The following is a 26,673-nucleotide window of genomic DNA, read 5'->3' on the forward strand; positions in this document are numbered from 1 at the left end:
AGAAGACACTGGTAACTGTCACTGAGTCCTTTCCTTATTCTTTCACGAGGCCAGCTACTTCCAGGGTCCCTTCTGGCTCTGCTTCCCAAATGGAAAGGATCATAGGAAAAGTGTTGTGAAACAAGTGCTTTGTTCTATCCCCCATACCTCAACAGCATTGCCTTCTGACTGCCTCAGCGGTGAAACATTACAAAGGATGCCTGTGCATTCAGGTGCAGTTCTGTCATGTCCTGATTAACCAAATGCCAGGGTTTCATGTTCTCATGGCCAAGTCTCTTCAGCACTTCCTGATGTGCCTCAGGAATAGACAGAAAAGCCTCACTTGAGAGACCAAGGAGGAACAAAACCATGAAAACATACACCCAGGCCGACTCACAGGCAAGTCAGTGGAAATGTGAGTCACCTTTTCTCTCTCAAGTATTTTAAGCACAATTTCAAAGACAACAGAGTTCATGTCCTCTTGGCAGTGATGGATCACTACCAAGTGACAAAGGCCATGACACTTCAAGGGTTAGTTGCACATTAGGGAACAACTTTTTCCTAGGGTAAGCAATGCAGCACTGGAAAAGGTTGCCCAGAAAGGCTGTGGAATCTCCACCCTTGAAAGTGCTGTGGCTGACCTGATTTACTGATGATCCTGCTCCAAGCAGGGAGCTGACCTTTGAAAGTCTCTATGACAAAGTCATAGAATCATAGAATGGTAGGGATTAGAAGGGGCCTTTAGAGATCATCTAGTGCAACCCCCACACCAAAGCAGGTCCACCTAGATAAAGTCACACAGGAATGCATCCAGATGGGTTTGAAAACCTCCAGAGAAGGAGACTCCACATCCTTCCTGGGCAGCCTGTGCCAGGGCTCCCTCATCTGAACAGTAAAATAGGATTTTTTGTTTTTCTCTCTTGTCAACTGCCATTCTGCCTTGTCACCTTCCTTTCTCATCCTGCCTGGCATCTTGACTATCAAGGAAGACATCTTGCTCACTCTCAGCATACCTCTTTGGGACCTGGCATCTTCCATTTTGGGCCTTCCCGTCACCTAAATGCTCAACTGACCTTTCTCCTACTCTGATTTCTTGAGGACTTATTGTATTAAACTAACAGCTCTTTAATTTCTGGCATTTCTTCATTACCTTGCACAACACTGATTTCTGCCACTTTTTAGAAGACTTGACCCACTCTGTTCCTGTAAGCAGGCTTGCAGCAAAATGCTTAGCACACAGTACAGTTTCCTTTCCTTCCTCCATTCCCCTTCCTTTGTCCCCCAGGGTCTTACACTTGTTGTCACAACCTTCTTCTTTCACCAACACCAATCTGACTCTCTTCTGGGACTGCAGAGTGACAACTACTGTGCCAAGTTTGTCCCTGTTGTATTTTTTCATTGCATCCTTGCTGGAGCCCTGCCAGTGGTGTTGTTTCAGTCCTTGCCCTCCTTCCTTGGACTAGATGATCTCTAGAGGTCCTTTCCAACCCCTACCATTCTGTGGTTCTGTGATTCACTGCCTGAAAATAACTCAGTGTGTTGCTGTTTCTCAAATGATTCCCATCCACACTTGCAATGAGATTTCCTTACCAACACAACCAGTGGGGAGTCCATCCCTTATGTTGAATGGTCCTTCATGGCTTAGCTTCTGTCTATGCTCCTGATGATCTTCAGTCTGAAGCTGGGCTCCCAGTATCTAATTCAATCACTAAGCTTGATGTTTTATGCTGATATACTGCATATGGAGTCATCGCTGCAGAAAACTGCAGAGGAGAATCAGGCCTAGAATATCTGCTTACATCCAGAAACCAAAACCAAGCTTTCTACTTTTGTAACTTTTTCACTAGTCACTTATTTTAAACAACAGGTCACTTTTCTCCACAACACCTGAAGACTTTTGGAATAGCTGGACTGTTCTGCTATCCTGTCAGTAGACTACTGTGGTGTAACAATAGAACTGAGATTTTAATGCCATAGACCTTTTGGAATGACTAAAACTGAAAAGTGGTAAGGTCAACAAGAGGACAAAATTACGTAAGATCTTTTGGGGATGTGGTATAAAGGAGCTTTGTGTAGGCAGGAACAACTTGGATGTAGGGGAGAAGGAAAGGGAGGTGCAAGCAGTACTATATTTCTAAATTTATTTATTGCTTAACACACAAACACATAACACAACTGGGGACAAGACCTAAGTCTTCGCTCTCACGGGATCACAGGTAAGTATTTGAACCAATTTAAGTAACTTTTCTGGTACTTTTAAAAAGCTATCTGGGGCCTGCATGACTGTATAGGCTAAGGAAAACTGTTAATTTGGAGCAGAATTGATAGCGAGACGTTTTCTTAGGGCAGTAACTACCTTACTAATTAAAATCTTCAGTTTGAGAAAGGACTACCATACTTCAGACGAAGAAAAGGCCATTTTAATTCTGCAAAGGCATAGCGCGACACAATATCAGACCAGGGACTCAGATAGCTATTCATTAGCAGAAAACAGAGAAATTTCCATCCTGATCCTTTCTTGGTTGTGTTCTTGAAGGGAAGAAAATCACTCTGTAATCTGTACAGATTTGGTACTGGCAGCACACTGACTGCCAGAAGAATTGTAGTGTCTTGGCAACCAAATTCTTTTTAAATACCTGTAGAAGTCATAGATTGCTAAACACTTTCTGCTGCTCCATTCCATAGGTACAAACCTTAATCTTAATAGTAATACTAATTATAATAATAACAACGTTTCTAGTCTCTTGACTGGTAAACAACATGAGGCGGATACTACTGGGCAGATACTTTAAAGTCTGAAATACTTATAATCTCAAGGAATCTGACAGTTTCTGATCAAAATAAAATTGCTGGAACATGCCAAAGAAATTATAGGTATTTATTGTGAATAAGACTCTATCAACCTAAAAGCAAATAACAATGGGTCATGAAACTACTCAGAATAGGTGGCTGTCCAGGAAAAAGCACACAAGCCCAAGAATTATGCCTAAATTCTTTGTCAGTATCAGTTCCTAAGTCTATGCTGATCCAAATTAATATAGTGGGGAAAGTCGGGTGTGTTGTGAACCTATGTATTAAAACTGCATTGAAATTCCCCTGGAAACAATACTTTGATAAATCATTAGTTAAAGACAAAAGGGAAGAAAAATACGCAGCTTACAAATCTACACACCTTTGAAAACTAAAGGCAGAAAGAAACACAAAGAAAATTGCAGCTGTATAAAAGAGGACATACGTACAATTACAGGAAAATACTATTGTGATGAGAAAAAACCTAAAAGAAATTGCTGCTCCTAACATATGCCAAACAGTGTATGTGTAGAAGATAAATCATACAACAAGGTTATTTGTTTTAGTGGGTGCCAATTTGTTGTGTTGCACATGTAACATTTCTCATTAATATTTGCTGCGTACATGATTTAAAACATTCAAATAGTACAATTCTGTCTGTTGCCTCTTTCCAGGTTGTAGCAATGGAACTGGTTTCAACATCAATTGGCCAGTTGACAGTTGATATTTTCAGTAAGCTGAATGAGACCAACAAGGGCAAAAACATTTTCTTTTCCCCTTGGAGCATATCATCTGCTCTGGCTTTGATATACCTGGGTGCAAAAGGTGATACAGCAACAGAGATGGCAGAGGTAGGTTGCTCTGTGAAGCACATACCCCATAAAACATCTGTCTCCTGCAGTGGCTGCAAAATTTACTGTTAGATAGAAAAACTTGTCACCAAGATTACAAGGAACCAAAGTACACTAAAGAATGTTAAAAAGCAAAAGGTAAATTTTGCTCATTTCATAGCAGGTCCTCCACTTCGAGAAAGCATCCTATGGGTATCACATGCTGAGCATAGAGGTTCTCTGAGCTTAACCTCTAAATTATTCTATATCTTCTAATTTATACTGTGTTTCTACGGTCCTGTCACAGGTGGGATATTCAAAGCAGCTGCTGCCAGTAGCTCCTAACTAATTGGCAGGAGGCTTTGCAGATCCCCACACCCTTTCTCCCTGGCCAGGATGCACCTTAACTTATGCTTTCCTAATCAACCACCTGTCAATCCAGCAGGAGAATAGGAAGGGTTTTGCTATGTCCTCATTCCCCCATCCAGTCCTTTGTAATGCCACACGGTCACATTGCTGACTCAAGGAGAGCTGTGGTGCTCAGTATTACCTAGTACTCTCCTCTGTGTTACTTCACGCCTGTTCAGTTGCCTTTCTACCATTACCATGAAGAGAACCATTGGGGTTTGCACAGACAGCTATTGCTGAGAGCAACAGCTGTGGGAGTTCAGCCTTGCAGTGTGCATTGTTACTCTATGGCATTTATATACATTACAGCTTCAGCATCTCTTTGATTAGTCACCTAAGCAGCAGACAGCATAGTGAGTTATCATAAGGAGCAAAACAAGACAACCATTTGAGCCTCATTTAGCTTTAAGGCACATCAGTTCCTTCATGCCTATTTCTTACTTTAGGAAACTCTGTTTGCAGGTGCTTCATTTCATTCAAGCAGCAGGAGCTGAAGGCAGCTCTTCTTCTGTGGCCAGACCTTCTCGAGGGAGACCAAAGAGAAGAAAAATGGTATCTATTAGAACTGAAATCCCAAGATAAAGAATCTCCAGAATCAAAATGTCCAGATTCAGATTTCAGAGTCCAATGTTTCTTTTCTGCACCTCTCTGTAAAGTATAAAACCTAACATATTTCACAATAGGTTCAAGTTTAGTTCCTTTCACTCAGATTCTGGGAAGCATGGAAGGACTGGGATAGTCTGGAAGGTTTGCTATGAGTCAAATACATTAATCCAGTCATAAACAGAGCCCAAAAAACTGCAGAGATGGTAAACTTTGCAAAAAAAACCCCTAAATCAGTGAGAGGAACCCAAATCTCTCTCCCATATACCTCACTCAGCATGCTTGGAAATCTTCATGCAAAAATGCAATTGCTGAATACACGGTTTCTCTTCCCAAGGATCCCGAGAACAAGCCAGCTGAAGGGATCCACTCTGGCTTCAAAGAGCTGTTGGCTACCATCAACAAACCCAGAAGCACCTACTCGCTGAAGAGTGCCAACCGCATTTATGTGGAAAAAACCTTCTCACTATTGCCTGTAAGTTAAATCACCGAGAACTGTAAGAAATGGTGCAAAAAATATTTCTCATTTTATTTACTTGCCATCAATAGAACAGGTTTGAAGCTGACCCTGACTGCAAATAAAAGCCCTGAATTCCAGTGATAAACAAAACTGGAAAACACCAGTTGGTCTGCTCACAGTGTTTAAGGATGAACTGCCTTTTGACTGTAGCATAGGGATTCCTGTTCATGCAATACAGCTTTATTATTGGAATCCCCAATAGATACAGTTGTAAATGGGACATTAAAATAAGCACATGAGATGTGCACAGCCTTCCTTGCTTCACCAAATAAAAGTGGGAACAAATGAAGGGAATTTTCTGTCCTTTGCTTATTTCTTTACTGTTAACTCACAAACAAGATCCTGTAGTCATCTGGGCCTAAGAAAATACCAAGAAGTCCAAGAGCTAACAACTTCTTTATTATTATTACTATTATTATCATTATTGTTATTATTATTGTTACTTTTCAGAGATACTTACAGCTCAGTAAGAACTTCTACAAAGCAGAGCCACAGAACGTTAACTTTAAGACAGCACTGGAACAATCCAGAAAGGAAATCAATGCTTGGGTTGAAAAACAAACTGAGGGTAAGCCGAGCTCAACACCAATATCTCTTCTCTCCTATTATCTCATTTGAGGAGGTGCCCATGTGTTCAGTTTTAGGGCTGTCACTACAAGAAAGACATTGAGGTGCTGAAGTGTGTCCAGAGATGGGCAGTGAAGCTGGTGAAGGGTCTAAAGACAAGACTGACGAGGTGCTGCTGAGGGAACTGGGGGTGTTTAGTCTGGAGGAGGCTAAGGGGAGATGTGATCACTCTCTACAACTACCTGAAAGGAGGTTGTGGTGAGATATCAGTCCCTCCTAGTAACAGGTGATAGAACAAGAGGAAATGGGCTCAAGTTGCTCCAGGATAGGTTTAGATTGAATATTATGAATATTTTTTTTCGCCTGAGAGGGCTGTTAAACACTGGCACAGGCTGCCCAGGTAGGTGGTGGAGTCCTCATCTCTGGAGATATATAGAAGATGTGTGGCTGAGGTGCCGAGGGACATGGCTTAGTGGTTGGCTTGGCAGATATGCAGCGGGAAGGCAGACTAGCACAATTAAGCAGCTTCAAATAACCTGATCTAGACCTCAGTGATGAGGAGAGAAACCCCTTTGCCTATCAGTGTGCTCCAAGACAGGTGCAGATGCCCATCTGGCTGTACTATTTTGCACCACCTGGTGTAACCAACTGGCAAAGCAATATATAGCTTCTGCTTCTAGCTGCTTGCCATGAAGCTGTGACATTTTTGGGGAAAGGAGTCAATCCCTGTCAGCTAGACAGCAGAACCAGCCAGCAAACAGCTTTGGAAACTGTAAGCAAACTAATTGATTTATGTCAGGGGTATTTTAGGGAGTAGGGCACTGAAACATAGACTTTTCACTAAGGAATTGAACTGGAGGAAAAAAACAAAACATGTCCTCGCTGTGCTACACTTGAATGAAACCTAACTCTTCTGTTTTCAAAAGGCAAAATCAAGAATTTGCTGGCTCCATCAGATGTGTCAGTCACCACCAAGCTGATCCTGGTAAATGCCATTTACTTCAAGGCAGAATGGGAAGAAAAATTTGAAGCAGGATATACAAATCTGCTACCCTTCCGACTGAGCAAGGTAAGCTCCTCAAGTATCCTTCTGACTGTGAAAAGCCTGGTGACAACAGCTAATACTCAAATTTATCCATTTCATAAGTCTTTTGGGTATCCCCGTGATAACAGGCTGCCCAGGGAGGCGGTGGAGTCACCATCTCTGGAGATATTTAAAAGACATGTAGATGAGGTGCTGAGTGGTAGGCTTGGCAGTGTTAGGTGAGTGGTTGGACTCAATGATCTTAAAGGTCTTTTCCAAAAGAAATGATTCTCTGATTCTACAGTTCTAACTAGACTCTCTGCAAAACGCTGTTTATAGCAAAAAGTAACCTAATGTTGCTCAGCTCACTGCAACATTAAGGTGCCACTCAGGTAAACATCAATGAAATCCAGGTAACAGCTACTGTTTCCAAAAGCACTAGAATCATTTAAGACCTTTTATGTAAAACAAAGGGCTAGATGGTAAAAACATGATTTTGAGAGCACAAGTTTCCTGGACAGGAAGCCCATGTGTAAGTCCTGCACCCAGGCCTGTGCTGCACATCCTGGCCAGATGCAAACAAATCCGCTCAAACACAGCCCCCACAGTGTACCCGGGATGGGCCTGTGGCTGGACAGCACTAGAAGAAATGTTAAGGGCATATTTCCAGAAGAGATATCAATGAATTCACATCAAAAGGCAGGAGATCTGTGCAACTTCCACCAACTGTAGCTTCTGCATTCTGATTAGTATGTATACCTTGTCTGCTTCCCTGAAGGAAGAGACATAGATGTTAAGAGAAGTCATAGATTCCTGGGAAGACTGCTTGCCAGGAACCTCTCTCATCATTAGCCCCTTTGCTCAGACATTAATGTTATCTTCCGTTAAGGGTTGTGACATAAAGAGCAATCAGCTAGCAACTCTGTATTGCCAGAGAGAGGTAACCACAGTAAAATTTCACACCATTCGTCCTCTTAAACCAGAGCTGTTTCTCTGCTGTAGTGTTAGGAGGCCACATCTCAGAGCTGCTCCATCCCCCTCATCCTTGCAGACACTTCTAACTCTTCCTCCCTCCTCTGTGGGCTGGTGCACATGTTTTGGGGATAAAAAACATCAGTCAGTTTAGCCCTCAACAAAATGTTCTGGGATAAACAAGATAAGCAATATTGTCCAATGAAGAAAAGCTTTGAAAAATGAATCACAAATCACTACTGTAAAGGCTGCTTACAAATATTTCTTCTCCCTCCACTGCACTGAGTCATTGTCATCCTTCCTTTCAAGGAATTATCTCTTACTTACAAATACCTACTTTACAGAACAAGACCAAGCCCGTGAAGATGATGTACATGAGACATACATTTCCAGTTCTTATCGTGGAAGCAATGAATTTCAAAATGATTGAGTTGCCATATGTGAAACGCGAACTCAGTATGTTCATCCTCCTTCCTGATGACATCAAAGACAGCACAACAGGTCTTGAACAGGTAAAAAGAGCAGGCTATATCCATATCTTCCTCCCTCTGAGGACATGCTGTTTGATCTCCCCCACTAGCTGAATTTCTTTGTGTAACTTTAAAGTTACTTTCCTTTTATTGTTTTCCTTTAATACTTACCTAATCTCAAGAAAGTTCCTTCACACTGAGTTCCCTTAGTTTAGTAAGAACTGAAGATAGTCAACATTGTGCACAATCAGATACTTAGCTCCTCAACAGCCCTGTGACTGACATCCAGTCCTACATGATCCGTAGGGTCATATTCAGGAGGGATGGTACTGTACAAGTAGTCACAGCCTTTTCCTGAGATAACAGACACTTCTTCTCCATGGCCTGGAAGTTTATTTGCCACGTTGTTCTCATTTTGATTAACCCACCATCACCACATTTGTTTGCCATCTGAAAAAACAGGATTTTGGCCAGACTGCTAAATTAATGAGGTCTGCTACTGTAGTTACTATAATTGCAAGACTGTTAAATTCTTGGTGTCTTTCATTGCCCTCTTCCATTTGATCTGAGATGAACCCTGGCAATACAGTGCCAAGGGCATGGACTGGCAATGAAAGATTTTGGATGGAAGCAGTTTGTTTTAAAATTGCCAGGGAAATACATGCAACCTTAACACTTACTTCTATGGAACTGAAACTTGCCATACAGTTGGCAATCTTCCAGCAATTTCCTTCACATCAAGACTGAATTAAAAGAGAGGAAGGAACTACCTCAGGGATGGCAGCTGGAGGTGTTGAGTGCCCTATCTTTCTTTTGCAGTGAATTTAGCAGGGGTGGTGCTCAAAACTTTGCAGCATTGAGTCTCGAAAGTTTGTTGCACACCTTGCCTCTGATGATCAGTAAAACCAAATTATATTTCATGTTTTCAGTTAAACAGTTTTTAAATGTACAATTGTAACATTTAATTCATTAAATTGCCACAAAATTGATTAGTTCATTGTTAATTAACTGGGTTTTTTTCCTTGCAAAGATCAAATTCCTTCTCTTTCTTAAATAACAGCTGGAAAGAGAATTGACATATGAGAAGCTCTCTGAATGGACTGATTCCAAGAAGATGACTAAAACTATCGTGGATCTGCACCTACCTAAGTTCACAATGGAGGAGAAATATGACATCACTGATAGTCTGAAGAGTATGGGAATGCGCAGTGCCTTCAGCAGCAATGCTGATTTCAGTGAAATGGCTGAGAAGGGTGGTGTTCTGATCTCTAAAGTTATTCACAAAACTTTTGTTGCAGTTGATGAGAAAGGCACTGAGGCAGCTGCTGCTACTGTAACCACAGCGATAGGTAGTGGACCTGTGAGCAATATTCTGAAATTTAAGGCTGACCACCCTTTCCACTTCTTCATCAGACACAACAAATCCAAGAGCATCATCTTTTTTGGCAGATTCTGCTCTCCCCAAGAATAATTTAATACTTACCCCCAGAGAGCACCCTAGGTTCACTGTTAAGAGGAAAATGTGAACTCTTGTGCTGAAAGCTCAATCTTAAGCCATGTAGCCATACTGAAAGTGTATGTCCTTTTCCTTCCTCGCCCACGTAAGGCAGCACCCAGAGGCCACCCTGTGCCTTAAAGACCATCCCTCTACTACTGCTTTTCATTATCCTAATGAGACAACCCTCCACAGAAAACAGAGTGCAGAATTTTTGACTCCTTGTATCACACCTGCTCTTCTGACTTTGTTGTTCAAGAGTAAGGTGGATCCATAAAAGCTCTCTGCACACAGGCTGTCATCTAGACCCATGCCAAGTGCTGACTTCAAGGGGAATGCTGTTGATCCTCTTGAAACTCCCATACAGGAAAAAACTCCCTGAATTATTTTTATTTTATTTTTTAAAAGACCTTGCAGAAATGTATATGCTCTCTTTTCTTCACTGGGAGACTTGCACTTGCATTACAATGCAGTTTCCTTACACTCATTTCAGAACTAAAGATTGTTGGAAATTTAAAACAAAAATCTAATATAGACCCAGAATACTTTACAAACACCCCTCACCTTCCCCGTCTCATTGCATGAATACAGATACATTGCTTTAGCTCTCTCCTGCCCTTGCAGCTTCACAATATAATGAGGCAAAGAGGGAAAATAGTCTAGCCCTCAACATATACTCACTGACTTTTAATCACCTTGTATTTATCCCTCATTTTTCTAAACTTTGTAGGTTAAGGCTGCTGAGAGTTCCAATCAGAAAATAAATGCTAAGAAAGTATGAGCAACATGCTTCTTGCTACTTCATGTTGATATGTAATCTAAACCCTTCAGAATTCAAATCTGCTTCATGTTTTTCATTTAATCTAATTATACCTGTTTCCTGGCTAATATCTGCATGGTTTGCTTGCCACATGTATCATTGATCAATGTATGATTTATGTGATGATTTATGATGGGTTATGCAACTTATGAGTGCATCTCTCAGAAAGATACTCGTGGTATTGACAGAAACACCAGTGAGATTTTGACTGATGCTTTACTTCATGATTTTACCACGATCTGCATTTAATCCAATAAACTAACTTGGGAGTTGTGTTTGTGTTATTTGAACGCCGACTTACCTGGTTCCCCTAGAGCATCAAGTAAGGAAGGTGCATGGCTGAAGAACATTTCCCATCTTATCATTTCAAGTTAGCCACCACATCTTACTGATTGACAAATCTGACACAGTGTCTTATTTCTACTGGGCTTCAAACAGTGTTACTCAGCTTGTTATCCTAGGCATTTACTAAACATACCAAACCAAATTAAACTCTGTAATGAGCAAGTTTTTGCTCACTGCCCATTTATTTAAACTCTTCTTTTTAGGCATTCAGCTTCCCATTTTTTGACCACAGTTTACTGGAATACTGCCCTCTCTGGGACTTACTCAGGAGGCTCCTTTTCCTGTCACAACACAATAGAAATAAGAAGTGTGACTAGTGCTTATAGCCCAGAAGAGCTTCCAAACACCCCTTTTGCCCATGTGTAAGAGTGAAAAGCAATGCTGCACGAGCAACATCAGTTCCCTCGTCTGGCTTGGGAGGGCAGCAGTTGTGCTCTCCAGTGCCCATGAGGAATAGCACGGAGTTTTACAGCCATTGTGGTACTCGGTAACCACATCAGAGAACATTATCCAAGGCAACGAGATTTGAATGCAGGAGAGAGGTACTGTAAAAACACTCTCAGCAAAATTCTACCTATAATTACAACTCACTCCACCTCCACAAAAGATGTTTTATTTGGAAATATATCTCCACCCAACAAAGTATATCTGCACTTTCTTTCCTGTTCAAAGTGCTGCTTCTGAAATTTGTGCCCTCCCTTGCCTGTTAACTCTCAGCTCAGGGTTCAGCTGTCTGTGACCTGTGCTGGTGCAGCTCAGTTGCGTGCTACCGACTCAGCTTTACCAAGACATTTGTTGTTTAGGTGTGGAAAAACACACAACTGAAGGTCACGCAAAGTATGAAAAGTAAAAACATAGATAAATTGTCAGGTTGGAATAGCCAACATGGCAAGGCTTGGGGAGAAGAAGCACTTGCATGAGGAGATTTAAGTCTCAATTTTTTAAAAGATTAAGAATTGGAAGACAACAACTAGCAACATTGAGGTTGAGCCTCTTCTAAGGAGCAACCAAGGTCAGCCCTTCTCCACTTGAATGATGCCTGGCCAGCAAAGACATGTCAGGGTGGTAAGCATGGTAATGCTTAGCCTTGTGGCATGTTAATCCTACCACTCTTGTGTGTGTATTCAACAAGAAGTAACTACTGGGAACTCCTAAGTTGTGTACACCTAGTGGGAAGAGTTCCATTCCAAACCAAATGAAAGGTCTTCCCGTGCCAATTTCTGTACAGCCCCTCACTCATACCACACTGCAGGGCTCTGCAAAGCAGTACCTCTGAGGCTCTCCGAGGAATTACAGTCAATCAGCTGGTGAGGGGTGCAAAGGGTAAAAATGGCTGGGTTTGCTACCAAGCTAGTCCCAGTCTCAGCTTTGCTTAGGAGAAAATGTTAAAAAGCACATCTCCCAGTATAAGACATACTTGATATGCAGGTGAAAGGGTGAAAGAGAAGGAAAGGAATCAGTATAGAGGAAAACACTCTTTAGAGCAACACCAGAAACTGTCTTATTTGTACCTCCCTGTACTATTTTCACGGTAAGCAGTGGCTGAATTTCAAGTCGGGCTAACTCTTAAAGAATCACAGAATCATTCAGGCTAGAAGTGAACACTTGAAATCATCTGGTCTGACCCTCCGTGCATGCAGGGTCAGCTGGCGCCAGGTGCACGGCACCATGTCCAGTTGGGTTTTGGATATCTGTCTCTACCAATGGAGACTACACAATCCCTCCAGGCCACCTCTGCCAGTGTTTGACTGTCCTCACAGTAAAAAAACATGTTTTCTTCTGTTCAGATCAAATTTTCTATTTTTAAACTGTTTCCATTGCCTCTTGTCCTCTCACTGGTCACTACTGAGAAGAGTTTGATTCTCTCTTTGTTATATCCCATAAGGTATTTATACATACAGATAAGATTTCTCTAAGGTTTCTTTTCTCCAGATTGCAAGTCTCAACTCTCTCAGCCTCATATGAAATATGTTCCACTCCCTTAATCATTTCTGTGGCCCTGTTCAGGGGGAAGATATGGAAAACTGCATTTTCCTTATACTGAAGAGCTCAGAAGTGGACACAGCACTCCAGTCATGTTCTCATCCAGGCTGACCAGGAGGCTGACCTCCCTTGACCCATTGGCAACACTCACTGTCATGCTACTCACGATACTATTAGTCTTCTTTGCTGTGAGGGTGCATGGCCATGGAGCGACTCATGGTCAGCTTCTTGTCCACCAGGACCACAAGATCCTTCTCTATAGAGCTGCTTTACAGTCAGTCCCTATTGTGTACTGATGTCTATTCCTCCTCAGATGCAGAACTTTTTATTTCCCCTTGTTGAACTTTACAAGATTCCTCTTGTCCCAATTCTCCACTGTGTCCAGGCCATTCTGAATGACAGGACAACTCTCCAGTGCACTAGCCACTCCTTCCAGTTTTTTGTTGTCTGCAAACTTGCTGATGATCAAACACACTGGTCATTAATGAAGATGCTAAACAGTATTGGCCCGAGTATTGACCTCCGGGGTACACCATTAGTGCTTGGCTCCAGCTGGACTTTGTGTCAGAGTTCAGTTCAGTACAGGTCAACAAGTCAGGCGCTGTGATGCTGTGAAACCTTGTTTCTACCACTTTGGTTGCAGCAATTCAGAATTTCCTCTCACTGTTTCCATCTGGCACAGTAAAACCAACAGCACCTATTCTTTGGTTGACTTGCTCCCCTATGAAATAATGCTTTCTCTTACTAAACAGGATCTTGCAGTAGCTGGAATATACCGCAAAGAATGTCTACATAGTTAAGATATCCTTTCTTAATTTTCCTGTATTTTTAGGCAATCTTTGTAGCTTGGAGTACCACTAAGTGTTGTTTGGTTTATTATTTTATTTTCCTACCCATTTAGCTAAAAAATCAACAACAGTAGTTTCAGATACATACCAAAACATTTCTTAAGCACATAACTAGTGTTGAAGCAAGAAAATAAGATGGATATTCCAGGACCAAAAATTGCATGTACTTAAAAACAAGATGTGTAAAAAAAGACAGGCACACATTTCACTCTTGAAACCTTGTATGCCATCTGCACCAGTCAGATTCAAAGTGAATATAAGCACAAACACATAACTTACACTCTTTTATAGAGATGGTTTTTTTTCTGTTTAGTTTGACTGGTAATTGGTTTATGCTGCATGTGTCATGTGCAGAGACCATTCCTAACTCATCATAAATGTAGCAGAAAAGACGCCTAATGATCACAAAGGATATTTATCAATGTGGACAAAAGCAGAGTAAACCAGCAGAATTGCTAATTACACTGGTTTACAGTAAAATATTTGTGTACACGTAACTGTTTTGTCTTACACCTTTTCTGATACAAAAGGTACATTCTGCTGCTTTGGCTCTCAATAGTTTCAGTAAAAGAAATCATTGCAAGCTGAGCTTCCAAGCAGTTTTTCAGCTTATGGTAGGTGATCAAACTCCCTGAATCCATCACAGGGCATAATAAGCTCATTACAGCACAGAGCCTGTAGGTATCTAAAGCACCTTCACCTCCTGTGCTAGCAGCAGCAGTCTCTTCAAACAACATCCACCAGTTCAAAAGAGTTCAGTGTTCACTCTCACTTCATCAGTTATTTTAGATAACTATGCAAACACCTTCTGAGCTTCCTCTATGATCTGCTTACTGGAACAGATGAGCAAAACGTAAAATATCGCAAAGCAAGGGCTTTGCATGACCTGAGGGCCACAAGTATTCAAATCAAGGCAAATGCCCAGGTTGTGGAGGACACTTGTGGGAGAAAGGCATACTGGCCATCAGGTTTCGGGATATATGCCCACTAATAGCGGCCTTGAATTGAGCTCTTTCTCTAAGTTCTGCAAGCAGGTGACAGAGAGGACAAGTAGGAATAAATGAGGGAATATGCACATTAATACAAGAAGAAGATGGAGAGAGAAGGGAGTTGCAAACATTTCTACATTTCTAGAAGTATTCCTTGCCTCAGAGACCACAGACTCGGAGTGAAGACAGATCTTAACTCCTTCCTTTCTCAAGACTTCAAGTACTGTAAATATTCATATAAAAATAACTAGCTTTGTTTTGGAAGTCTTAAAAAGTCTAATTCTTATACTGGTGAAGACAACAGAAATTTCTGAACTTACTCTAACATTTGTCAACAATATTAGATGGATCTAGAATATGCTAATAATTCAAAGCACAGGTTTGTTCTGGATCCATATACGGTAAATCAGTTTAATCTTGGTTTTGTGGGGGATATTTTTGTTTGCTTTGTCCTGTAAAAACATACTTAGAAAAAAGAAGTAGAACAAGGATGGAAAATCTGAAGTTTCTGAAAAAGCAGCAGAAAAACAGGGAAAATGTGTTGTTATTTAAAATAGGACCTATTTGGAGCAGTATGTAAGATACAAGAGCTTAGTTGAAAACCAGTAATTAACAAATCCAGCTACAGCTTCCAAACTGTACCTACACCAAGAAGATATAAAAATCTATAGATCTCCAGTAGCCTTCAAGATAGGTGTAGTGAATTGCATGAATTCATCATACTTCAAAAGAAAATAACTGCATAGGAAGTTTAAAGAAACAGTGACAAATGATTGTTCCATTCCCTCAGAATCAAAGAACAATTCTATGAAACTCCATCAAACAGTTTTTTGAAACAAATTTGGTCTATGAAAACATTTCTAGCTAAAACGGATCTCATCTGATAAAGAAATACAAAAGTTGAGGACATTGAGGAGTGAATGATGGGGAGAAATGATGCAGGTCTTAGCTGACTGTACTTCATCTCTGCAGTATTTTACCCATTACAGGGACACTCCCATACTGTGTTCGAGATGCTGCAGGCAATCTCCCACCAGCAGTTCCCCATTTTTAAAGTGAAGTGAAGAAGCAGTCATCATTTCTCCCTGACACTCATTTGTCTCAGGCTGCACCAATGGAGTCTCTCTCAGTGTCAACCAACAGCTTCACTCTGGACCTTTACAAAAAGCTGAATGAAACATCCAAAGGCCAAAACATTTTCTTTTCTCCTTGGAGTATTGCAACTGCTCTCGCCATGGTCTACCTGGGTGCAAAAGGTGACACTGCAACCCAAATGGCTGAGGTAAGCTCTGAAATTAGTAGTGTATCACTTTACAGGTGGTTCCCACATAAATTGCATTACCCTTCTGCCTGTGGAGAACAGAAAGGAACAGCATAGGAGAACAGTGACCTGCCGTAAGATTAATACAGGAAATTATCCCACTCATGCTGCAGGTCACTGCTCTTCTACTTTGTTTCCAGGATCTCTTTGCTCTGGGCTACTACAACATTTAGTTTAGATTTACAAGTCCCAGAGCATTGAAGGTGGTCTGCCAGAGGGGAGTTATGGACATTAGAGACTGCTGCTGGTCTTGCTCAGAATTCTACCTTCCATTTTAATTGTCCTTTGAATAGAATAATTCACCAGATAGAGTGCTCAAATAGTAACGAAGAGACAACTATTAACGAAGCTAATATAAAGATAAGATATGCTAGAAAAGGGAAAGATGGAGATAATATTGCTGCTTCTAGACCTCAAGGGGTACTGGAAGCACTGTAATCTGCTTTCTCATACCTCATACGAAAGTTTGTAATCCTTCCTGAACATGTTTGGCTGCACAGGAGCAGCACAAACACCTTTGCTTGTGACAGAATTAGGCTACAAATAAGGTAATCGTCCCACAAATAGTGGAAACATAATAGTACCAAAAGTGTTATTTTCCTTATGCTCACTTTTGCAGGTTTTCAATCTGTGTACTTTTTTAGGTGATACATGCATAAAATGCAAGGCTTACATTTGTATCCCAGTAGTAAGGCTCTGAGGTGCATTATGCTCTTTGCTGTGGTTGGTCACGATCTGAAAACAAATTCCATGAAGCTAAGCATGACCATTTACCTAAATAAATTCATGCTATAGCAATAATATTGATTTATTATTAAGCAGTAAATGGGACTGAAATGCATACAGTAATCTATGCAGTTTCAGAGATTAAATAGAGAGTAAATTCTTGTCTTCAAGAACTTTAATAGACTATCATTTGGCATCATTGATGTATTATTGTGGAAAACTAACATAACTTACTTAAAAGTGCCCTTGGGCACATTTATCTTCAAAAAACAAGGTGTTTTTATGAACATTTCTCATCATCACAGGTACTTCATTTTAACCAGACTGCAGGAGAAGAAGAAGGTTCATCAACAACAGCAAGACCTTCTCAGGGGAGACCGAAGAAAAGAAAGATGGTATTTATTATAATTTACAGATAATATACAATTTATACTTTATTATAATGCTTTAGCCTTTTAATATCTGCTTGTCTTCAGTCTCTATCTACTCTCTTGCTTCAGTAAGAACTATATATAGAAAGAGAAAAAGCAAACAAGCAGGTAATGTTACCGTAAAGCTTATGAACTCAGGCCTTCAAAAGCAGAACTGAGACACTAAGAGTATTTTGATTGGCCCTAATGTAGTCTCACTTTGGTTTAGCTCATTTATGGCAATTATCAACAAATCCATTGCCCTAACAAGTACTTAGGACATGCTTGTTTTGTTTGGGGTTTTTTTTTTTCTGTAGTGAAAAGCAACTACTGATTTCACACCTGACTCCAGCTCCACCCAATAAACTACCTTCCACCTTTTTTATGCATGGACACATCAGGCAAATTAAATTCCCCTTTAAGCCAACACATGCTGCTTCACACTTCATCAGCTTCCCAGAGACTTGCCATTATGAGGAGCTGCCCAGATCTTTTTCATCAAATGAACTCCCTAAGCACTGAAAGGCTTGTAAATTCAAACTGTGTTTCTTGAGCACAGAATCTGATAGAAAGCTTCAAGAAACTAGATTTGACAACCTCGAAACAAAAGGGGGGAGGAGATTATATCATCCTCTCCCTAGGTGGTGGGGGACGAATCTTTACATCCACATTTGTTTTAGCATCTCACTGACTTTCTGAGTTGTAGCAAAGTCTGCCTAATCTGGTCCTTCAGACATTTCCATCTACTACCTCTTCAATCTGTTCCCATCCCATTGCAAAAACCAGCCTCTGCTATCCTGTGTCCCCTGGCTACCAAATTCTTTCCCAGATGTCCTACCCAGCAGCCCATGTCTCAGCATGAGTGAGAAAAGACTCACACAAGGAATGCCACCTGACCAACCTTATGACAAGTCACTATGAGTCAGTGGCACGGACTCTTGGTGTCTCATATGAAGGGCATGGTATATGCCATGGAGGAGGAGGCTGCACCCAAGCAGCTGGAGGGGACCAGTTGACAGGTAGCAGCTTATTCTGCTGTTAACAAAGAAACAGCTCGCAACAGTAGGAAAACCAGCTCATGTTTCCTAAACCCATCAACATTGACATCCAGGACAATCTCCCTCCACAGTCCAAAGAGTAACAGAAAAATTCATATGAAATGGAGAAAATCTGAATAGTTGCAAAGTCCACAGCTTGACAATAGTGTCTGTCAGAACACAACATCTCTTCAAAAGCTGCAAGGCTGCCTTGATGGGTCCTTGTGACATTGAAAATTGACCCTGAACATGACTAAAATTAGGAGATTGAGCTTCCAGGGTGCACCATCAGCTGATGTCCCCTAAGGCCTACACAGAGCTACAGAAGCAGATTATTACCCTATAGACAGCAAACAATTTGCCCAATCATACATAGTGCTGCAAACATGCAACATAGGCAAAAAAGAGCTCCATCCCCTGAACCTCCTTGTTAATTAAAACAACTGGAGCATTTTAAATAATCATAGCAAGGGGCAACACTTCAGTCAGAAAAATAAGTATTCCATACTAATTGGCATGTCTTTCCAAGGATCCTGAGCACAAGCAAGATGAAAACATCCACTCTGGCTTCAAACAACTCCTGGCTGAGTTCAGCAAACACCGAGGCACCTACTTGCTGAAGACTGCCAACCGACTGTATGAGGAAAAGACCTACCCATTGCTGCCTGTGAGTTGAGCATTTTTACTTAAGAATATTTTGACATTAAGAAGGATTGTCAACAGAGAGGGTAAACATTTTCTAGATGATAGTGTTGTGGTTTCAGTGACCACACAGGGACAGATAGCATTCTACAGACAAGAAGTCCACTTTTTTACAAAAGTGGTCAACAATTTTGGAAGAGTATGGGAACAAAAATCACTGTGTAGTGATGCTTCTCTGGAATCTCCTCTGGTCACCAAGCAATCTGCAGCTCAGGGACTTATGAACCAGAGGATATATCTATTGAAATATATCTTGATATGCCATTCTTCAATGAATCAGCAGACTTGCCTTTTGAATCTACAACTCTCAGCACCACAAGTTCCACAGCTGAGCTACACATTGTAGGAAGTGTCTGGGTCTTTTGAGCCTGCTGCCTGTTGGCATCATTGCTGGTTCATTCTTCCTTTAAAGGACAATTCTCCAAGGTCATTCTTGTCCCCTGTCACTGTATCTTTTACATTGAGGAGGCCAGAGCTGCATAAAGAACTCAGATAATGGGCACATCATGGCTTTATAAGTGCCATTCTCATATTCTTTCTTTTGTTGCCTGTCCCTGTCTTTGTAACTCTTAAATTTATATTTGCCTTTTTTGTCTGTTATCAGGCAGGATTTTTAAGGCAGCTGTCCATTATAGCTTCAAAAATTCATTCCTGAGCAGTAATAACCACACTCAAGTAGCATACCCATCTCTGGATCATTTATAAATGTTTCAGTATGAGTAAATTTATGCAAATATTTAGACTTGTATTTTACAGAATATTTTAGCACAGACCCCAACACATATCCCTGTGACAGTCCAGTGTTAATAACCCTTCACTGACAACACAATTGCATTCTACTCTTGGTTTCCAGTCATTTAAACATACAAGACCTATCTCTGTAGGCTCATGGATGCTCAGACTTAGGTGAGAAATCTTAGAAAATGCCTTTTGCTTATTCAAATGGCCCAACCTTCTTATTCACATGCTTCCTGACACCTTCAAAAATCTCCAACTGATCTATGATTTAGTCCATTACAAAATGCTGTTCACATTCCTCCAATACATCATGTTTATCCATACGCCTGCTCCACCTATTCTATTCATTCACCCCGTACAGACTCATGGGTTTGTAATTCCCTGTACCTTTGAAATCTTTCTAAAAAAAATGACATTGTATTAATCATCTTACAATTTCTTGGAAGATGGTTTTAAATGAGATTACTGTTCTTTGATCTTGGAGTTTGTTTTGATCTCCCAGGCACTTAGTAATTTGTCCTTCTGAATGCTTATTGCTCATTTTCTCCATAATCACATGTGCCTAAGCTTTACAGAGAACCTTGAGAATTTCCTGCTAGGAATCTCCATGAATTCACAGAAGACAGCAATGCAGCTGTGTTAATTCTGCTTTTCTGCCATGACTTTATTTTACTAGAACATTCGTTTTATACTTGATTCTCTACTGCCCTCACAAACTCATGGCAGGTTCCTTGCCTCTATAGCAAGCTAAAAGATTTGTTTCAGCTTTATATGAGACTATTCTTCCCGTTTTGTACTGAACTCTACATCACAAAGCAGGGGAAAAAAAAGTATTTAAATGATATAAAACATCATTTTGAGAAATTAAAAAAATTGCAAAGAATGTTTCATGGGATATTTTAAAAGCACAAATTCACACTTTGGATTTCAAACATATAAAAAATGAAGTATCAGTTTCCTTGACACCCAAGTTTGATTAGTTCTTACTTAATATTTAGCACAGAATGTATCAGACCTTATTTTAAGGGCTAGCCCATTTCAAACAAATTCTATTATCTTCAAGTATGTATTAGCAGATTGTATAATCTGTTGGAGTGACCACTTTTAACATTTTTATATCTCTAACTAAATATGCATACATTTTCCAATTCTACCTTTCAGAATTTCTTACAGCTCGTTACAAGTTATTACAATGCAAAGCCACAAGCTGTAAACTTTAAGACAGCTGCAGAACAAGCCAGAGCACTCATCAACTCATGGGTTGGAAACAAAACTGAGAGTAAGTACCATATTGATGTCTTTTTTCCTTGTCTCACTTTCAAATCACTTGTATTTCAGCATTTATTGCTCTTGCAGCCAAGGAATCATAAAAGATGGAATCTCAGGGGAGGTGAGGAGCAAAGTGCAGTTAAATAGCTTGAGGAATGTTTCTCTCACAATGTAACTGCTGCTTCTTGCAAGGTCCTTCCCTTGATTCTTCACACCCTAACCACTTTTAAATTACTTCTGTTCAGAAGGAGGCTTCCTAGGACACCCAAGCTATTCCACTTCATTTCCGATGCCATTTATTACTGAAATGGAAAGAAATCTAATAAAAATAAAAGATATAGAGATACTTCAATAGCGTTTTATACCATATGTAGCCCATGAAAAATGTACAATAAAAAAACCTCCAAAATGAAAACATTTTTTGCTAGATAGGTAGAAACCACAAATAATACTGATGAGTTTTTCAGTAACCCTGGAATAACAGTCCTATTTGTCTGACTCTGTAGGGAAAATCCAGGATCTGCTGCCTGCAGGATCTGTCAATACTCACACTGTGTTGGTCTTAGTAAATGCCATTTATTTCAAAGGAAACTGGGAAAAGAAATTTCTGGAGAAAAATACTTCTGAGAAACCCTTCAGATTGAGCAAGGTAAACTCCTATTGTCATATATCATATATCAATAAGTCTATTATTGAAGAGCAAGAGACTTCTAAATATCTTGCCTGCATTTTGTATACCACTGCAACCCTAGCTGGGCACAGGGTATAAACTTAGTGAGAACTGTAACTGGGAAAATTAATCAGCATTACTTATGCACAGCAGTGAAAACAAGATTTTTAATTAACAGCTCTTCAGTATCAAAGCACTTGAGAACAACATTGTTAAGTAGCTTAAGGATGAGAGGAAATTTCTGTAAGTACCAATGTCCCGTTTCCAGATGGGAATGAATTGCACGGGACAGTAGTGCTCACATCCCTACATCTCTTCTCTGCTTTTGAGACACAGTCTGTGCTCTGAGTTGAAAGAAACTGAAGCAGCTCTTCTTTCCTCAGGCACTCTTGGTGACATGCAAAACCTCAGAGGGGATTTTTATGGGGGTCTATCATTTTAGCTGAATGTGTGGGAATGATGTATGCAATACACACAGGGTATTGAGCTAATTCTTTACGTGATGGTGCGCTGATGGTCCACAGTAGCTGACTGCATGCATATTTTTGGACTGTGTCACAGGCAAGCAAAATTATTTGTCAATGGAAGCATGTTTCTTGTTTGCCACAGATTACGAGTGCAAACATCTTTTGTATGTCAGGAAATGTGAAACCTGGCATGTGTTGATGACGTGGTTGTCTACTCAAAACCTCCTATACAACATAAGTGGATCCATCCTGGTACATGGTTGTGATGGGCTGACCTTGGCTGCCCACCAGCTTCCCATCGAGCCTCTGTCACTCCCCATTCTCAACAGGACAGGAGGAGAAAAAGAGGACAAAAAGCTCATGGGTTGAGACAAGGAGAGGGAAATCATTTACCAATTACTGTAACAGGCAAAACAGAGTTGACTTAGGGAAATTAATTTATTGCCCATTAATCAGAGTTGGTTAATGAGGAATAAGACCAGATATAAAACACTTCCTGCCCCTCTCGCCCATCCCCCTTCCCTTCTTCCCAGGCTCAATTTCACAACCAAATGTTTTACCTTTCCGCCAAAAGTAGTGCAGTGGGATGTGTAACGGGGATTGTGGTCAATTCATCACACATTATCTCTGCTGCTCCTTCCTCCTCACATTTCTCCCCTACTCCAGTGTGGGATCTCACCCATGGGATATAGTCCTTCACATCCAAATGGGTTCTTTCCACAGGCTGTAGTTCCTCCAAAATGGATCCAGCAGGCGTTCTTTCCATGGGGTGCAGTCCTTCAGGAACAACTGCTCTGGTGTGGGTCCCCCATGGGGTCACAAGTCCTGACAAAAAGCCTGCTCTTGAGTGGGCTCCTCTCCACAGGGTCACAGGTCCTGCCAGGAGATTGCACTAATGTGGGCTGTGCACAGGTTGCAGCTCCCTTCAGGGATAATCCACCTGTTACAGCATGGGGTCCTCCATGAGCTGCAGGCTGGATATCAGCACACCAAGGTCTTCACCACAGGCTGCAGGTGAATCTCTCCTCTGGCACCTGGAGCACTTCCTCCACCTTTTTCCTCACTGACTTTAGTATCTGCAGAGTTGTTGCTTTTAACATTTCTCACTCTTCTCTCCCAGCTGCTGATCTGCAGTAGTTTTTATCCTTTCTTAAATATGTTCACAGAGAAGGTTTAATTCACAGGGTACCCAACAGTAAAGCCTGCAAATAGATAATTTTTTGCACTCAAATGTAACAATGCAAAGGAAAGAGTAGCTATATTAGTAAAAGCTCTATGAGCATCTAAAAGCTCTATGAGCACAGGAGTTCAGATGATTATTGGGCAATCCAATTTCATTTGGAAATCTGGTCCTCCATGGTTTGGCAAAGAGGAAAAGCCAGCACAGGTCACAGAAAACATGTCTCAGAGGCAAGGTGAGACAATCAGTGTTGCCTTCAAGGACAAAATAGACAAAATTGCTGATGGCATCCAGGGGAAGAAAGTCAATATTTTTTTTCTCCCAATCAAAGCCCCCACTCCAAAAATGTAACTGTTGGGAGAAAACATTGCTTATCAAAGCTAACTCCTTTATTTTAAAATGAGAAATGTATTACATGTTGTTCAGTTAGCAGAGATTTGGGATTTTTGTAATAAAGATCCAATGACTGAAAAGAGGTACATGTGATACTGTCCAAAGGAAAGGGTACTGAGTATCCAAATGCTGCTGAGTCTTGTACTTGTTGACAAGTTTTTCCTTTCAGCTCAATGAAGCAAGTAAACTTTATCACTCATTTTAAGGAGAAGTAACACTATTTTTCATGTCTGAATTTTTTCACAGACCAAGACTAAACCAGTACAGATGATGTTTCTGAGAGATGCATTTTTGATACTCCATGAAAAAACAATGAAATTTAAAATCATTGAGCTTCCCTATGTGAAAAATGAACTCAGCATGTTTGTTCTTCTACCAGATGACATCAATGATAACTCTACTGGTTTGGAGCTGGTAAAACTGATTGCATCACATACACTATGAGACAGTAACAGAAAGAGATTACAAGAGTGAGGAAGAACAAGCTTCAAAATCAGAAAAAAGTTGTTTCTGTTGTGTGCATACTTTGTTTCATAAACTCTCAGATTATCATCTGGTAACATAGCAAACATAGTATTTTACTTAGGGATACATCTGAAAACGATGTCCACACAACTGTATTAGTCTATTTTGTGTCCTCTTTTATATTGCCAGAAAAGTACAAGAAAAGAAAGGACCAAATTTGAATCACCATGCCCTACAGTTATTTTCTCCTGAGGGCCATATTAATTATTTTTATGTCATTTGCAGTCCAGATTTGCACCTGATATTTTGTGGTTAGATTTCTGAAACTTAAGTGCTGACTACCCTGTGTCAACAGCCACTCATGACCATGCTAGGACTGTTTTCAGATCCTATACAGATCAGGGCAAACGTTTTTTATTTGTACCTAAGGTCCCAACGTGCTCCACTTATTTGCCACTACTAATACATAAGTTATCCATATATATATATATATTTATATACACATAGCAAGCACCTATTTTGAGTCACACAGTGCAAAAAAATCAATATTCTTCACAGCAGAAAAAGAAAAAACATAACTACACTGAGAGTTCAAGCCTACATCTTACCACCTTTAAGAAATTAAACAGAAGTACAAGCCACTTGGCACTTTGCAGGATGACATGCTATGAATACGGTGCACATTCCAGCTCTACCCACTGCTGGTTGGCTGGGCTTTAATTGTTCTTGATGAAAATTAAGACACTGGTGTATGCATGTCTTGTCGCCATCCTTTGCATTCCAACTATTGTCTTCCTCAACTTGTTGCAGGTGGAAAGACAGCTGACTCATGAGAAACTGTCTGAATGGACCAAACCAGCCAACATGATGAAAGCTGAAGTGGATTTGTACCTGCCCAAGTTGAAGCTGGAAGAGAATTATGACCTTAAATCCACTTTGAGCAGCATGGGGATACAGAGTGCTTTTGACCCAGTACAGGCTGATTTCACAGGGATGTCAGTGAGAAAGGATCTTTTCATCTCAAAAGTTATTCACAAAGCTTTTGTGGAAGTCAATGAAGAAGGTACTGAGGCAGCAGCTGCCACAGGTGCCCTGGTGATGAAATCAAAAGCACCAAAAGTGACATTTAAAGCTGACCACCCTTTTCTCTTCTTCATCAGACACAACAAATCACAAACCATTCTCTTCTTTGGCAGGCTCTGCTCACCCTAGTCAGAGTTATTCTTTGCCCTGCAGAGCAGGAGATGCTTGCTTGCCAGCACAGAGGAAAACACCAAAACCTCAAACTCTCGCTGTAACTCAAGGCATAGGGGCTGGAAACTTTTCTCCATCAGACCACACACCCCAGGGACTCAGGCACAGTGCCAGGGAATTTGCCTCTCTCCTACTCTGAAAGCACAAGGGCAATGCACAACGCCTTGCACACTGGTTTTGTTTCAGATCGGGACATCAAAGGACAGCTCTGTCCTAACCACTATTAACTATGGTATTTTTGACCCCCTTCGACCTCCACTGGCATGTACAAACATAATGCTAATACTGGCCCTCTCCTCATCCTCATGTCTAGAACCCGTGGTCCACATGTGGTCTTAACAATTACGCTCAGCTGCAGTAGATAGACCCAGATTCCCTCTGGGCCTTGATTAGGCAGGTCCTGCAATTACAGCTGGAGGCCAGTCCTCCCTGCCCAAGGCTGACAGCCATCCCATTGCCTTCCTTCCACATCCCAGCTGTAAGTCTTCATCAGCTCCCAGTGTAACCTCCAATTAGCTTCACATGTCATGCCACAGATTCTCTTTTTATAATATATCTATTGAAAAAGACACCTCTGTAAAGGCAATTTGCCTCACTCAGACCCTCAGGTATATAAGAGGCTGCATCTGTATGGTGTCTGGCTGCAGCAATAGCTCCTTGTTATTCCAAACAACCCTTGCTTCAAACATAGCAACAACCCCACATGGACTGAGGCTGTGGTGCGAGAGAGAGGCAGAGGTGAAAAATCAGGGGCTGGAGCTGATAGCAAAGATACAGAGAACAGAAGAGGAGATCATCTTTGTGTAACTTTATAGAGACAACATAAGTAAGCCTCCAGGAAGAGCAGACCTCCTTAATGTAGTAAATCACAAATGAGATCAGCGAGTGTGCGTGCTGAAGGGCAATTCGTGTGCCAAGCAGTGCCGAGCATCTCGCTTCCGTTGACTCAGTTAGAAAAGCAGAAACTGCCAAGTTGTGAGTTGTGACCATATACGGGCAAACTGAGACAAATCTAGCACAAAACCATTACCAGAGACTTTCCCCCACATTCAGTGTGTTTGCGTGGAGGCCGTTGCGCAATACACCAGCAACAGATGCATTAAATGTATGGGAATATGCATTTTCTTCACGTATGTTGTAAGTGGGTTTTTGTCCTTTGCTGTGCACGGGAGGAGGAGAGATCCCCCCCACACTCAGTGCTGTAATAAACCAGCGTCGGCTTTCTAAACCTTCACTTGGTTTGGAGAGTTTTCTTGGCTACGATTTTCGGTAACCGGGCACGGCGAGTCCTGCGGAGACAGAACGGCAGACGGGAGGGTGACTATCAGGGCTCTCTGTGGCGGCCGTTTGGTCCGGAGGGGCCGCGGCGTTCCCCTGCTCGTAGCGGCCAACGGCGAA

General features: G+C 41.1%; 2 protein-coding genes across 3 annotated transcripts; both read left to right on the forward strand.

Moving 5' to 3' along the window:
* The first annotated feature begins 2,043 nt into the window (after positions 1-2,043).
* LOC104549193 (heterochromatin-associated protein MENT) lies at positions 2,044-10,747 on the forward strand. The gene is made up of 8 exons (XM_010206945.2): positions 2,044-2,195; positions 3,444-3,620; positions 4,470-4,559; positions 4,948-5,085; positions 5,581-5,698; positions 6,624-6,766; positions 8,038-8,205; positions 9,224-10,747. The coding sequence occupies exons 2-8, from the start codon at positions 3,453-3,455 to the stop codon at positions 9,632-9,634; spliced, it is 1,236 nt and encodes a 411-aa protein (XP_010205247.1). The 5' UTR covers positions 2,044-2,195; positions 3,444-3,452; the 3' UTR covers positions 9,635-10,747.
* A 4,960-nt stretch (positions 10,748-15,707) lies between these two features.
* On the forward strand, positions 15,708-26,509 carry LOC104549103 (heterochromatin-associated protein MENT). Of its 2 annotated transcripts, XM_010206942.2 has the most exons (7): positions 15,708-15,925; positions 16,996-17,085; positions 18,667-18,804; positions 20,739-20,856; positions 21,353-21,495; positions 23,803-23,970; positions 24,832-26,509. In XM_010206942.2, the coding sequence occupies exons 1-7, from the start codon at positions 15,758-15,760 to the stop codon at positions 25,231-25,233; spliced, it is 1,227 nt and encodes a 408-aa protein (XP_010205244.1). In that variant the 5' UTR covers positions 15,708-15,757; the 3' UTR covers positions 25,234-26,509. The 2 variants fall into 2 exon arrangements, with proteins under 2 accessions (XP_010205244.1, XP_061851384.1); XM_061995400.1 differs by lacking the exon at positions 23,803-23,970.
* The last annotated feature ends 164 nt before the right edge of the window (positions 26,510-26,673 follow it).

This window comes from Colius striatus, chromosome 4 (assembly GCF_028858725.1).
Source record: "Colius striatus isolate bColStr4 chromosome 4, bColStr4.1.hap1, whole genome shotgun sequence".
NCBI lineage: Eukaryota > Metazoa > Chordata > Aves > Coliiformes > Coliidae > Colius > Colius striatus.

Excerpts from the sequence above, each read along its gene's own strand:
- LOC104549103 (XM_010206942.2), top strand. The coding sequence starts at position 15,758 with ATGGAGTCTCTCTCAGTGTCAACCAACAGCTTCACTCTGGACCTTTAC. Across the intron at positions 15,926-16,995 it reads CTGCAACCCAAATGGCTGAG|GTACTTCATTTTAACCAGAC; the intron begins GTAAGCTCTGAA and ends TCATCATCACAG. Across the intron at positions 21,496-23,802 it reads AACCCTTCAGATTGAGCAAG|ACCAAGACTAAACCAGTACA; the intron begins GTAAACTCCTAT and ends ATTTTTTCACAG.
- LOC104549193 (XM_010206945.2), top strand. The coding sequence starts at position 3,453 with ATGGAACTGGTTTCAACATCAATTGGCCAGTTGACAGTTGATATTTTC. Across the intron at positions 3,621-4,469 it reads CAGCAACAGAGATGGCAGAG|GTGCTTCATTTCATTCAAGC; the intron begins GTAGGTTGCTCT and ends CTCTGTTTGCAG. Across the intron at positions 8,206-9,223 it reads GCACAACAGGTCTTGAACAG|CTGGAAAGAGAATTGACATA; the intron begins GTAAAAAGAGCA and ends CTTAAATAACAG.